The 13,049-nt window shown below is 38.5% G+C and overlaps 1 protein-coding gene across 1 annotated transcript in view; it reads left to right on the top strand.

Annotated features, from left to right (window-relative positions):
- prdm6 (PR domain containing 6) overlaps nucleotides 1-13,049 on the top strand; it is a 69,450-nt gene that overhangs the window by 16,323 nt on the left and 40,078 nt on the right. The window contains exon 5 of the mRNA XM_032578907.1: nucleotides 12,753-12,880. Within this exon, the coding sequence (XP_032434798.1) occupies nucleotides 12,753-12,880 (128 nt within the window). The remainder of the gene's footprint in view (nucleotides 1-12,752; nucleotides 12,881-13,049) is intronic.

Here is a 13,049-nt window from a genome sequence, read left to right on the forward strand (position 1 = left end):
TTTTTTTAACTGATGTTTCTCAATCTGTGGTTCTAGTAACATCCAGTGGACGTCTTGGTGCTCTACCTCTGGACCTCTGTTGTAGTTATCAGTAGTTACACTAGAATAAGGATTTTCCTTAAAAATCATCTTTAAATCTCAGTCAGACTCGGAGCAGCTTTGCTGCCGTGTCCAATGAAACGATTTTTGTTTGATTTACAGCTGGTGCTTTACTGTTCACTCAAAAACATTTGAGCCGCATTTAGTTGTTTATTTTCTTCGACTCTTTCAGTCTCAGAAATCTTACATTTTTTTTACATTTTGAACTTAAATGTGTAAATTCTTGTGTGATAAACTTATAGCAATAAGCTGCATTTACTTTTTATTAATTTTGTCTCCAAGAGTTGAATAATGAGGGTTTTTAAGTTGGCACCCAAAAAACTTAAAGAAGGAAAAGGAGTGGGAATTATTTCCCAGGATGCTTAGTGGCAGGTTTTTGTGTCCTGTGTTGGTTTGACTTTCCTCCTGTGTTTTATGGTCAGTTTCTCATGGTTGAGGACAACGTCTGCTCACGCTGCTGAAGCTCTGTTCAGAATAAGTATCTGAGCAAAAATTCATTGTAATTATTATTATTATCAGGTTTTTTGTTTATGATGTTCAATTTGGATAAAGAATTCAAATTTGTGAAAATCAAGATAAATAAATTAACTCGATAAGTTTAAAATGTGAGCTTGTTCAACTAGATGAAAGCAGTTTTTTGCATAATGTGAAATAATAATTTGGTTTAAAATACAGCATTAAGTTATAACATAAGCTTAATGAGCTATATATAGTTATAAACAATGTTTAACTCATTGTTTTGTTGTTAAATCAACTTAATGTTTTTCATTTCTGAGTTTAAACCAAGACAATTTTCTAGTTGACTTTAATTTTTTTCAAGTTAAACTATCTTCAAATGTTTTACAGTGCAGGTGTCTACTTGTATCAAATCTTTTCCTGCTTATTTTGGTCAGTGTTGTATAGTAACGAAGTAAAAATACTTCACTACTTTACTTAAGTATATTTTGGAGTACTTCATACTTTCCTGGAGTATGAAAATGTTTGATGACTTTCACTTTTACTTCACTATATTTCCGAACTCAATTGCGTACTTTTACTCCGATACATTTTCAATGTGTGGTTTAGTTACTCGTTACAAAAAAGCGAGAGAGAGAAACGAAGTGTTTTGACCCCACCTACTGATTAGCAAGCAGGCTACCGAACAAAGTCGTAGCCTGCTTGCCTGGCTTGTTCATCACCTCCAATAGGATACACCTGTTTCGCTTCTCCCATTGTTGGGGAAATCAGAAATCGGAACACCTTGCATCGGGTGGGAGGGGGGGTCGAACAGAGAAGAGTGCTGCCCGCACTGACGCGGCTCAGGGATTACGTGACACGCAGCGCCGTGCCCTATAATCCACTGTAAGCTATGTAATGTGTTTTGAGGCAATTGACCAAAATCCCGGACAATTTTTAAATTCCCCCCGGACATCTTTTTAGGTCTGAAAAGTAGGACATGTCCGGGAAAAAGAGGACGTCTGGTCACCCTAGTTCAATGGGGGACAGAAGCCATAGCGATAGCAATTTAGACTAAATTTAACGAATATAGGAAAGGCATGCAAGTTCAAAACCACAAACCATTAACATGTGCTACTCTTTAAAACTGGAACAATTTATTAGCAGGTTTCATTTTGCCTGCACTTGGTTGGGTACATTATTTTAAGTTTATTTGACAAGTTTACCAAGATATAAGAAATGTCATTCAAACTTGCCTTGTTTTACTTTTTACTTGTACTTTTCATTACATTACTTGAGTACATCCATTTTTACAGTAATTTCCATACTTAAGTACAAGAAGTTTCAGATACTTTAAGACTTTTACTCAAGTAACATTTCAGTCAGTGACTTCGACTTTTACCAAAGTCGTATTTTGGAGAGGTACTTGTACTTTTACTTGACTCTGAGATTCCAGTACTTTATACAACACTGATTTTGGTTTTGTCATTTTGTCAGCCAATACATAATTCTCTCTATCATAGTGAGTTTATGGTCATTTTTCCTTTTTTCCATTTCAGAGACTGAAAGACACAGAAAATAAAAACAGTGAATATAATTAAAATAAAAATATTATAAATGAAAAAACTGACATTCCCTTTGAAAATTGTGCAAATAATAGTTTTTAGCTTCTAAGGTAACAAATTATGGATCATAAAATAATAACTGTATGATGTTTTATTGTATGTTAAGTGAAGCCTGGTGTGACCCAGCACTAATTTAACAGCGTGTGGCTGTTTGTTGGTCCTTCGGTGTCTGAAAGACCCGGGAAGAGTTTGTAATTTGAGCTGCTGAGAACTGTAAAAAATGTCTGAATAACCAGAAGCTGAGAAAAAGTGAACTTGTGAAAACATTGTGATAGATGACCCCCAGCTTGAACAACTCCTCCACTTCTCTCTCTTCAGGGAAAAAGTGTCTTGATATCCTCTGAATTTCTGTTGAAAGCTTCAGTTTGTGGTTGAGATGAGTCACATGATAATTTCCGTTTTTGAACTGTGTACAAAACATTGGCAAGAAACGTGGAATCACTGCTGAGGAAGATGTTCAGACAGTTTAATGTTGTAGAAAAAAACTTATTACTAATATGACACCAAACTGTTTGGTACCGTTTCCTATTTCTGAAATTTGTTTTTCTTTTCCTTTGTTGTACATTTTTTTGTTTTCTAGATAATTGCTTTTAGTTTTCCATCTTGATGTTTTGTTTGGTGAAACAGTTTCTCTTTATGTTTGACGCTGTAAGCTTTAGACACGTCTGACTGAGAACAGCTGACATGTTTGTCTGCGCTGGTTTACCTCCTGTAATCCTCCCCATTGTTTCTGCTCTCTGCTTGCAGCCATGTTTCCTGTTAGAGCTGAAACCAATGTGCTCTGAGCCGACTGGACATGTAATGTAATGAGCAAAGCAGTCGGATTCCTGTAGACGAGATGTTCAAATCGTAGATTTAAAACAAAAAAGGTTTGCCAGATAAAGCAAAACAGCAAACTATACCTTAAATTTTCCATCTTCTGATTTATTTATTTTGTCTTTTTAGTAACAAGAACAGAACATGGATCAGTCCAGCTTCATTTTGACCAGTTTATTAACCTAAAATTCCCAGGTTGCATTTTAGTTAAATCACTGGATGTTTTTTTTTTTAGTGTTAATAGAAATTAAAGTCAAAGCAGAAACCTGGATGAATACTTTGTGTTGCACCATCAGTGAAAACTTCACCCCAACATGGTTTTTAAATCTCCATCAACCGCCTGGCCGCAATCAAGGGCCGCTCGGAGTTGTTTCGAAGTCCACAAATGGGCCCCGGACCGCACTTTGGACAGCCCTCCTCTGCTGTTTAGTTTTAGGTTTTAACTTTAGCTCTCTGGTTTAATTTTTCTGCACCGTCCATCTCGTTTTGTATTTTTCTGTCATAAAACGGCGAGGCGGTCCCAGGAGAGGCGGTGACCTTTGGGTCGCCTGTGGCTGCAGTGAAACCGCCGTTCGGCTCGGCGCTGTTTGGTTAAACCCTCCCTGTGAGTCGGATCGAAGCCGCTCTCATTCCTCGCTCTGTGTGACTTCACTCTGTAGGCCCGATAACCGCAGGGCGCTGCAGAACAAAGCCCGGGGTTTTCCACCAGGACCGGCGTGTCAGAGTAACATGTATGTGTTCATGTGTGCCGTCTCTTCATTAGCCGCTGAATGTTTGATCTGCATGTTTTCCTCAAACTTTCTGCTGTTTCTGCAGCAGCTTCACCTGCTGTGATGAGCGTCAGTAACAACTGTTTTCTTTAAGTCTGAAAATTTGAAAGTTTTATGATGTTTAGTCTGTAAATAAGAGACAAGGTGTAAAAAATCAATTTTTTAAAAAGTTGGTGACATTCTGGGAGGTTTTTAAAATACATTTTGGAAACAGGAAAGCAAACCATCCCACATGTCTGAAGCAGATTTGTAGTTCACATGTGTTGCTTTGTTTGGCTCTGAAGGATCTCGCCTCTGCATAAAACTGCTTCAATGGTTCGCAGACAAAAACGATGTAAAATCTCTCGTTAAAGCAGTTTTCAGCGGTCAGTGCAACACGTCGTCTGCAGCTTCATGATGAGAGATGTTCAGTCAGACAGCTGGTGAAGGGAGCGATGAGGCCAAACGTTATTTATCCAGAACTTCTCCAAACAGCAGATCTGTGAAAGGAGAAGAAAGGAAACCGTAGGAAAGCAAACATCAGAGAGGAGGGAATGGTGCTGAACACCAGGAGGAAAAACTGGAGCTGGAGTCACTGCAGAGCCATGAATGTTCACAACCTCAGCACAGATTTTACAGCTGAGACTAACTGTGATACCTGGATCAGCACAGAAATGCTGCTGTGTGTGTTTTACAACAATTATTGAGAAAGTTACAGAGAAGTTTTGTTTTACAAAAAAATTATGAAAAAATGTTTTTTTTTCTTTTTCCAAAAGTGATATATTAACATTATTTTATCTTTTAGGAGATGCTTGTCTCATTTATCAGAAACAATCTTCTTCTTGGTGGAAAGTATTTTTAATTTAATAATATTAAATCTGAAAGGAATATGAACACTGTCAGGCGTTAACTGTACAAGGATGTTCAGAGGATAATGCAACACCAGTGCAATACCATTAGATCACAAAGGGATGTTTGTCAGTTTCTGTTTGAATATCACAGAGAACCGTCTGGACTGCAGGTTAATTGTTTAAAAACCAGCCGTCCAGGTTCTGTGTCTGAAATTTATCTAGTGACACTTGTTTCATGTGAAGCTTACAGAGACAGCAGCTGATTAGTTAATAGTTTGAGCCGTTTGGACAGATGGATACAACACTGTGGGTGGTGTTAGTGGGTGGTGGTACCCTGTTCTGTGGGTGGTGTTAGTGGGTGGTGGTACCCTGTTTAGTGGGTGGTGGTACCCTGTTCTGGGTGGTGTTGTTGCTTCACTCTCTGCTGTCTCCAGATGGAAACCTCTTGGTGTTGACGCTGAGCTGCATCAGAGTCGGTTATCCAAATATTATTGATGATTATTGCCGTCCTGATTTATGACCGGCCCGGCGGGCCGCTGGAAGCCCGGTCAGACGCTGAAGTGGCTCTGGCTTCACGCGGAGCCCCGACTGTTGCTCTTGGGCACAGCGGCAGTGGCGGTGATGGCAGCAGAGTTTATAAGGCTTGCAGCTGAATAATGAACACCTCAGTGACACGCTGCGTTTGAAGGAGGGAGCAGCAGGAAGAATGAGCAGCTTTGTGGCTTTGTTTTGGTTTGGCCAACGTTGATTTTATTGCAGCAGAGTTAGCATGGGAACAGACTGCTCTGATACCTCACACGGAGTTGAGCACTTTGTAAAGAAGAAGATTAAAAAATATTAAAATAAGGTTTTAGATCTCACCGGAAGAACCTGGAAGGTTTTTTATTTAATTTAAAGACAGGAGTTGTTGAGAGGTGGATGGGAAATGTGATGGAAAAGCAGAAATCTGTTCAAAGAAGCAGCTTTAAGCTCTTAGTTATAGAGAAAATGCAGATTGCAGAGCTTAGAGGTAATGATTTGAAAATGGAGAGACTGAATAAAATAAATGACCACAGAGACATGAAAAATCCCAAGTTCAAAAAAAAATCTTTCTGTGACTCAAACATCAAGCATTTGGACTTTCTTGTGTTTAGTTTAAGTCATTGCCAATTTAATCATATTGGCAATCAATCATATTGAATCATATTCAAGAATTTAAACTTTTCACTGTTTTATGGAAACATCAGTGAAAAATGTTTCTGCTGTTTGCAACAGAAAAGTGATGGATGTTAGACCCACTAAACAACAAATAAAAACTAATAAAAACTTTTCCTCTTCATAGGTTTTTACCAAACTCAAATCAATCTGTTTAGTTTCTTTTCTGCTTTTATGCCGTCCAGAAAAACGTTTGCCATGTTTATTTTCTCTTGATAGGCGGAAAATGAAAATGTGATTTTTTTATTTTGCTCCTTTTCCATATTTTGTTCTCTGGCTTTGATACAAAGATTCTCTTTGCTTTCCGTTCTGATTCTGGTTCCACATCAACAGATATTTAGCTAAACAGAAAGTTTCTCTGTGCATTTCTTTTTCACATTAAAAGGTTTTTTTATTGAGGATAAAAATATAATTTTAAAAAGTTGTGTTTTCTGGATATCTAGAGATAAGTAAAGACAATTACAGAGATCTGATGAACACTTTCTATTAAATCCATCTGGTTTCTTTGTGTTTTCGTTTTTTCTGATTGACGGATTAAATCCAGATATGAGCTGAGGAGGTTGGGAACTTGTGTGTGTCTGTTTGGATAAACGGCTACAAACATGGATGGATTTGTTTGTGCTGTTATTGTCACAAGTACGTTAGATAAAAGCTGAATAAATCAGAGTGGAAGTTTGATCATTGTCTCCTGTCATGAGGTGACGGGAGCAGCAGAAGGTGGAGGAGGGATGGTGGGATAAGCAGGAGGAAGATGAAGAGAACAGATAACAGTAGAATTAGTGAGAGTTCATTGATTAGCTGTAGAACAGAAGCCCGTGATCATTGATTGGCTCTCAGGGGCAGTTTTACACAATCTGGAGTAAAAAAAAGAAAAATGGAAAAGAAAGAGACACCGATGTGTTCAGCACACCGCTGCTTCCTCTGAGATTTATCTCCTGAATAGTTACTAAGACTCTGATGAGCTGAGGGCAGAGGATTACCTGGCTTTGGTTTGTTGGGTATTTAAAACTATCGTCCAGACTGTTTCATCCTGTTGGTACTGTTTAGATAAAAAATCAGGATGAATAAACTGAGAATTTTACCTGTTTTGCAGAACTTCTCACTCTGCACTGAATTAAAGCAACTTCTTCAGTCTGGTAGCTGCACCAACAGCTGATCAAACTCTTCATCCTGTTGTATTTGACCAAGACTTTTCACAAGAGAAACATGGCTTCAGATGAGAGATGACTCCAAGTTATGGTGCAAAAATATTTCAGTTTAATTCAATTCAAAAATATTTTCAGAGTTGTAAATGCTGATGGCTGTAGGAAGGAAGGATCTCCTGTAACAGTCAGTAATACAACAGGTAGAAGAAGCCTCTGACTGAAGACATTGTTGTTTGCCAGTTTGATGAAGACCTGAGGTTTGTCTTCTTTATTTTATGAAGAATCCTTATGTGCACCAACTTTTACAGTGTCCAGCACTATATTGTTTTAAATTATGAAGTTGCTCTGGGATTTTCTGTTTTCTGTTATAAAGCTTGCAGCTGAAAAATGAACACATAGTAACTATTGATTAACAAATGACAAATCATTGATGATGTCACGTTTGAGGGATCTGGACGTTTCAAAATAAATGAATAAAATGAGGGCGAGAACAAAATATTTTATGCACAAGTTTGGGTTTTTCTGTCGCACAATTGCAACTATTTTGGAATAATTTTCATCTGAAAACTTCCTAAAAATCCATCAAAAGTTGTGAAAAGCAGCCTAAATTTTAACACTTTGCCCAAACCCATTTTTTCCAGCCCACCATGTTTAAAAGAAGCCCAACTGGGCGCATACCTGTCCAACCTGGCAACACTGCTGTTCAGTGTTTTTGCTGTTCTCTGGCAGTGTTACAGCGCCACTGATTGGCCCGGCAGACCTACTGCACCATTTTCTGTGGTACCGCATCCTGTTTTGCGGACCCACCTTTTTTCTGAGTCATTTACAAAAATACATTTGGAGGTATCTGTGAGTCGCTGTATCTTTATGATGAAGAGACAATGGAGTTTCGTGACCATAAGACATCTTGAGTGAAACGAGTTCAGTGAAAACACACGACCTTATGTGTTTTCAGACCCAGTGAGGGTTTCAGGATGTTTAGCTTGTTCTGGAGCCTGATGGCGACCTCTGTGGCGAATCACTAAAACTGCAGTTTAGTTTAATAACAATGAAGCGCTAGTCTCACCATGAGAGATCTATGTTGTTCTGATTCAAGTGTCTTTTCAAGCAATAGATTTGTAGGTTTTATGAACCATATTTTACTCCTGAGTGTAAACAGTTTTTACATTTCAAGTTTTTTTTTTTTACTTTGATTTACATTCCTAAAGAAATCCAAGATATTGTTTTAAGTAGAGAAATACATCTTAGAGCAACATTTTTCATAGCTTGCTTTCTCAGCTTTTTAGTTTGAAACTGTTTACCAAACTTGATCTCATGGCCTCATCTGCTCAAATGTCATAAATCTTTGAGGCTTGGACACAAACAGCCAGAGGGACTGAGCTGAGCTGATGAAGAATTAGGTGTTAAAACCGCTTCAGATACATTGTCTTAACTTATGTGTGTGTGATCTGTGTGTGTTAGAGAGCTGGAACACCTTCAGACATGATAACTCACAGCTGCATTAGTGACTTAATGACATCCACTCTGTGATAAAAGCTCAGCCGCTCGTCACACACACATCGTCCTCTGACGGCCAAGCAGCCATTTACATGCCAGCGGTGGAGCAGAGCTGCACTCAAGGGTTTTAACTGATAACTGAAGAACATTCCTCACACACACACACACCCCCCCCCCCCCCACACACACACACACACACACCATAAACTTTGAAATAGCTCCGCAGCATCTATTCAGATGGGACAAACTGAAGATTTACTCTGTAATAATGTCAACAGGTCAAAACACTTCAGTAAACACCTGCTGTCAGTTGAAATTGTGCAGATCTCTCTCTGATAGTTTTCACTCAGGATGCATCAGCGCCTGAGTTTCTAAGGAAAAACGTTTTTGGAATAAAACTGTGTTCATGCCATGCGTCATCTCTGTTTTATTTTGGAGTTTCCTGGCAGTGTGGCAGGTCTGGTTGCCTTATGGTGAGCAACATGAGGGAACCTGGACATTTTTCCGGTTGCCCAGTTGTTGCCCAGTTGTATTTATTAAATTAATGGAATGACAGGCAACATCTGAGATTTTCATTTTATGGAGAATCCAATATTTGTTTCCTGTTTTCTTTTATGTTTAAATCTAGTTTAGATTTGTGTTCTCTTATACTTATACTAATATTTTTTAGCATACTATAATTGAGAAAATTTAGAAGAAATATTTATTTAAGATATTTAAAAATATGGATGCAAATAATTGACTTATGATTAATTAAATTAATGGTTTATTATAATTGATTAACTGATAACATCCTCTTGGACCTTCCTTCAGTGTTGTAGTCTGGTGTCATCCAGAAGAGGGCGCTGCTGCTCATCCTTAAGCAGAACCAGTTGATAGTTCTAAGGGAAATAATCATGGCAGAGGCATCCCAGAACAGGAAAGTTAAATGGCCCAAATGCAGTCCGCTTCCTGTTTGGTTATATTTAATAAACATGTCAAAGTTAACAATGTGAGAAAACCACAATTTTCTGTTTATTCAGTCAGTATTTAATAAAACTGACACAATTAATGTTAAAATATAGTAGATGTACTTCTTTTTTAAATTCAGGAAATTATGAAAAAATATACATTCATGTTAGAGGAAGGCCGATAATCTTGATGCAAATCAAAACTCAGGATTTTTAAAAAAATCCTGAGTTTTGATTTGCATCGTTAGTCAATCGATAATAATGTCACTTTAATGTTAGTCTAAAGTTGACTGATCAACTTTAGACTAACATTATTCTCTGTTGTGTTTTTCAAGTGTATTCCTGATACATAATGAGAATTATTTCCTAAAATTAAGTAGAATGCAGCTGTGATCAATAAATCCATATTCTAATATTTAAGAAAATATTCAGACTGATCCTCTTTCTTTGTCCTGAACTGTTAAATAATGGGACATCAGACTGTTTGGAAAGAGAAATGTTAAAAATGTACCCGAGTATTTCCTTTACCTGTCTGATAATTGATCAGACAAGAGAGAAGATATTGAGATAATCAGCTGAACTGTGAAGGTTGTGAGAAAAGGATCGACTCACCAGCAGCTGATCTCAGTGTGTGAAAATAAAGATTTGTGCTGCATCTGTTCAACACAAGATAAAGCTGAACTAGAATAATTTACGGAGTTTTAACAACAACAACAACAAAAAAAATCAACTTTTTGTGCTCGGACAGAAAAGTGACAGCTGGAGCTTTGAGCCTGGCAGCATTTGCAACATTTTGCAGCCGTTGAACTAAACAATATGAGATCTTTGGTCGTTTATCTTTCAGATGGAATTTCTCAGCGATGGATTCGATAAACACAGGCGGCCAAAAAACCTGACAGAACAGCATGAAGCTAGAAACCAGCTGTTAGCTTCAGCAGCATTACTGTACAGGCAGCAGAAAGTTTCTCAGGCGATAAAAAGCGTCACAATAAAGACCTTCTGAACGCTCTCACTGACTTGAAAAATACAGGATTAAAACACAAACTGACCTAAATACTAAAGAGTCATCAGAGTTTTGAAATGTCTGCAATATATGTGAACATGCATCAAGTCTATTTAAAATGTTCCCACATACTCTGGTGTTGTGGCGGTGAGGCATGGACTGACTGAAGTGGTCAGGACGGGATCAGGCATTAGAGAGTTTTATTACTGGCAGGAGATTCTTGTTCTTAATCTTCCTCCTTTTTTCTTAATTTGAGTTTTATTCACAACATCCCCATTTAAATCACTAGTAACACAGAGTTAAGCACCAGCAGGGACTCCTGCATGAGGGGAATTTTCCTTTGGTTGCCAGAATATTTATAAGGCCAAACAGGAACATCATTCCAGAGTTCATCTTCATTTTAATTAGACTGTTTACCCACCTTATGGGTATTTGGTTAGATTGGGGACCAAAATTGTTACATTTTCAGCTGCTGCGGTTTGCTTTCACATTGCACTGCCAAACCAACCAAACCAATTGAAAAACCTGTTCCCCTTCTCACCTGTGGAGGCGCTGCAACAAGAACCATTATGACACAAAAACCTCTGAAGAAAGTGAGCGCAGCTTCCTTCGCCAAATGTAAACACAAATTGGATTTTAGCGGTTGGAGGATTTATCTTTTTTGTCTTTGGTAAAAGACCTCAAGTCATTTCTCCTGCTAGCGCTGAACTAACACGTTTGTTTTGGTTGTATTTACCCAGAATGCCCTTCGCTATAGTCCACTTCCTGCTTTTGGACCAACCTACTGTCTGCTTGGCGTTCACATGCATTTTGAAAGGCACAACAGTTAACTTCAACCAAACAGAGTTGAAGTGGACCAGAGTAGGAGTAGAATTAGCTTTTTTGGTCCACATCAGAGTTCGATTACACATTCACACCTCCCCAAACGAACCGGACCTTCTAGACAAATGGACTGAAGTTGGATTAAAGCGGAGCAAACATGTCTGGTGGGAATGCAGCCTTAAAGTGATGAATCTTCACCAAATCGACATCAGACCACAGACAGTCAGACAAACAGGACGAGCCGTCCCTCCCTCTGCCTCTACCAGAGCTCATTTATGTGAGCAAAACATTTAGGAATGGATGCACACCGTAAACTTTACAGCCAGTTAAAACGTGGACACAATAAACCTTCAGCCACCATCAAGGTTGATAAAAAAATAACTTTAGCTCATGATTAAGACCGACTTGTTACAGGGATGTTATCTGTGGATGAGAGGCTTGGACAGGTAACAGGTGTAATGAATTACATCACCTGACTGATAGATGTGACAGTTTGACTGGGTAGCTCAGTTCACCAGAACTGATTTCCCCCCTAAAGGTGGTTTACTTTATGTTTCTGAGGTTCACTCCTCATGTTCAGTGATGAATCTGTTGGGTTTTTACCAGATCAGATAACCACTGAGCTAAAACCTGAGAGTCTGCAGACAGACTGACAGTGACAGACGTTACAGTGCGACATACTGAGAATAATGAATGAGGCTGTTTCCTTTGATTCTCTCAGTCATTTACTGCATTGATTGTTTGCAGGCTGTATGGACAGAACAGAGGCTGGCTATTGGCTCAGGTCATCACCTTATAAACACACTCGACGCCTCCTCAATACAGTCACACTGCATCACCACGGATGGATGGAGGGATGGATTAATAATGAACACACACACACTAACACACACACACACACACACACACACAGAGGCTGGGTGAGATCGAAACGCTTTAACTGCTTATGATCACTGTTAGCTGTGAAGTCCTCGGCTTCCTGTTGATGTACGAGTTTCATCATCATGTTGTTTTCCACCTAAAGTCGACATCAATGAGTCGTTTCTGTGCCGCTCAGAGCGTCCAGGTCTGCAGATTAAATTATATTCTGAGCTTAAAAAAGCCGTCCTGACAAAGCCAAATAAAAACAACAGACATTCAGAAAAATACTGGCCAACAGAACAAATAGAAATACATTTATTCATGTATTCATTCATAAACATGACTGATGTGTTTTACTTTAGGCTGGAAAATGTCAAATGCTCATGTTTTAGTGTTTTAGAGGAATTTTAGAGTTTTTCTTGTTTTTTTTTTTGGTATAACTGTTTTAATGTTTTTGTATCACTTCTTGGTAACTCTCTGTAATACCAGACCTGCTAACCTGGCTAAAGTAGGAGCTGGTCCCATATAGGTACCAGTCTGGTACTTGTGGGGCCCACTTTGGACTAACAGTGGGTGATGGTGGAAACTCATTCTTGAAAAATAAGACACTGTATAATTTAAACTAGTAAAACTGTTTTTAACTAAATACAAACTAATTTAAATGCCAGTAACGTACACCATTGTTTCTGTGTCTGTGTGTTCTAGATCTATGATTCAGAGGGAACATTGCAGCACTTTATAGATGGAAACGATCCCAGTAAATCCAGTTGGATGAGGTACATCCGCTGTGCGAGGCACTGTGGGGAGCAGAACATGATGGTGGTCCAGTACAGGTAAGAACTTCTGATGTTCTCTGATGCAAAGTTGGTGTTTTTCCTAAACGTAGCTTTGGTTGTTTTGTTAAGTTGTCAAAATATACTGTTTATTAGTGGTTAGTAGCAAAATGGGTATAAAGCAGAAAGCTTTGAATTTTACCTCCATGCCAGTAGCAAAGTTCTAACA

Source organism: Xiphophorus hellerii, chromosome 12 (genome assembly GCF_003331165.1).
Source record: "Xiphophorus hellerii strain 12219 chromosome 12, Xiphophorus_hellerii-4.1, whole genome shotgun sequence".
NCBI lineage: Eukaryota > Metazoa > Chordata > Actinopteri > Cyprinodontiformes > Poeciliidae > Xiphophorus > Xiphophorus hellerii.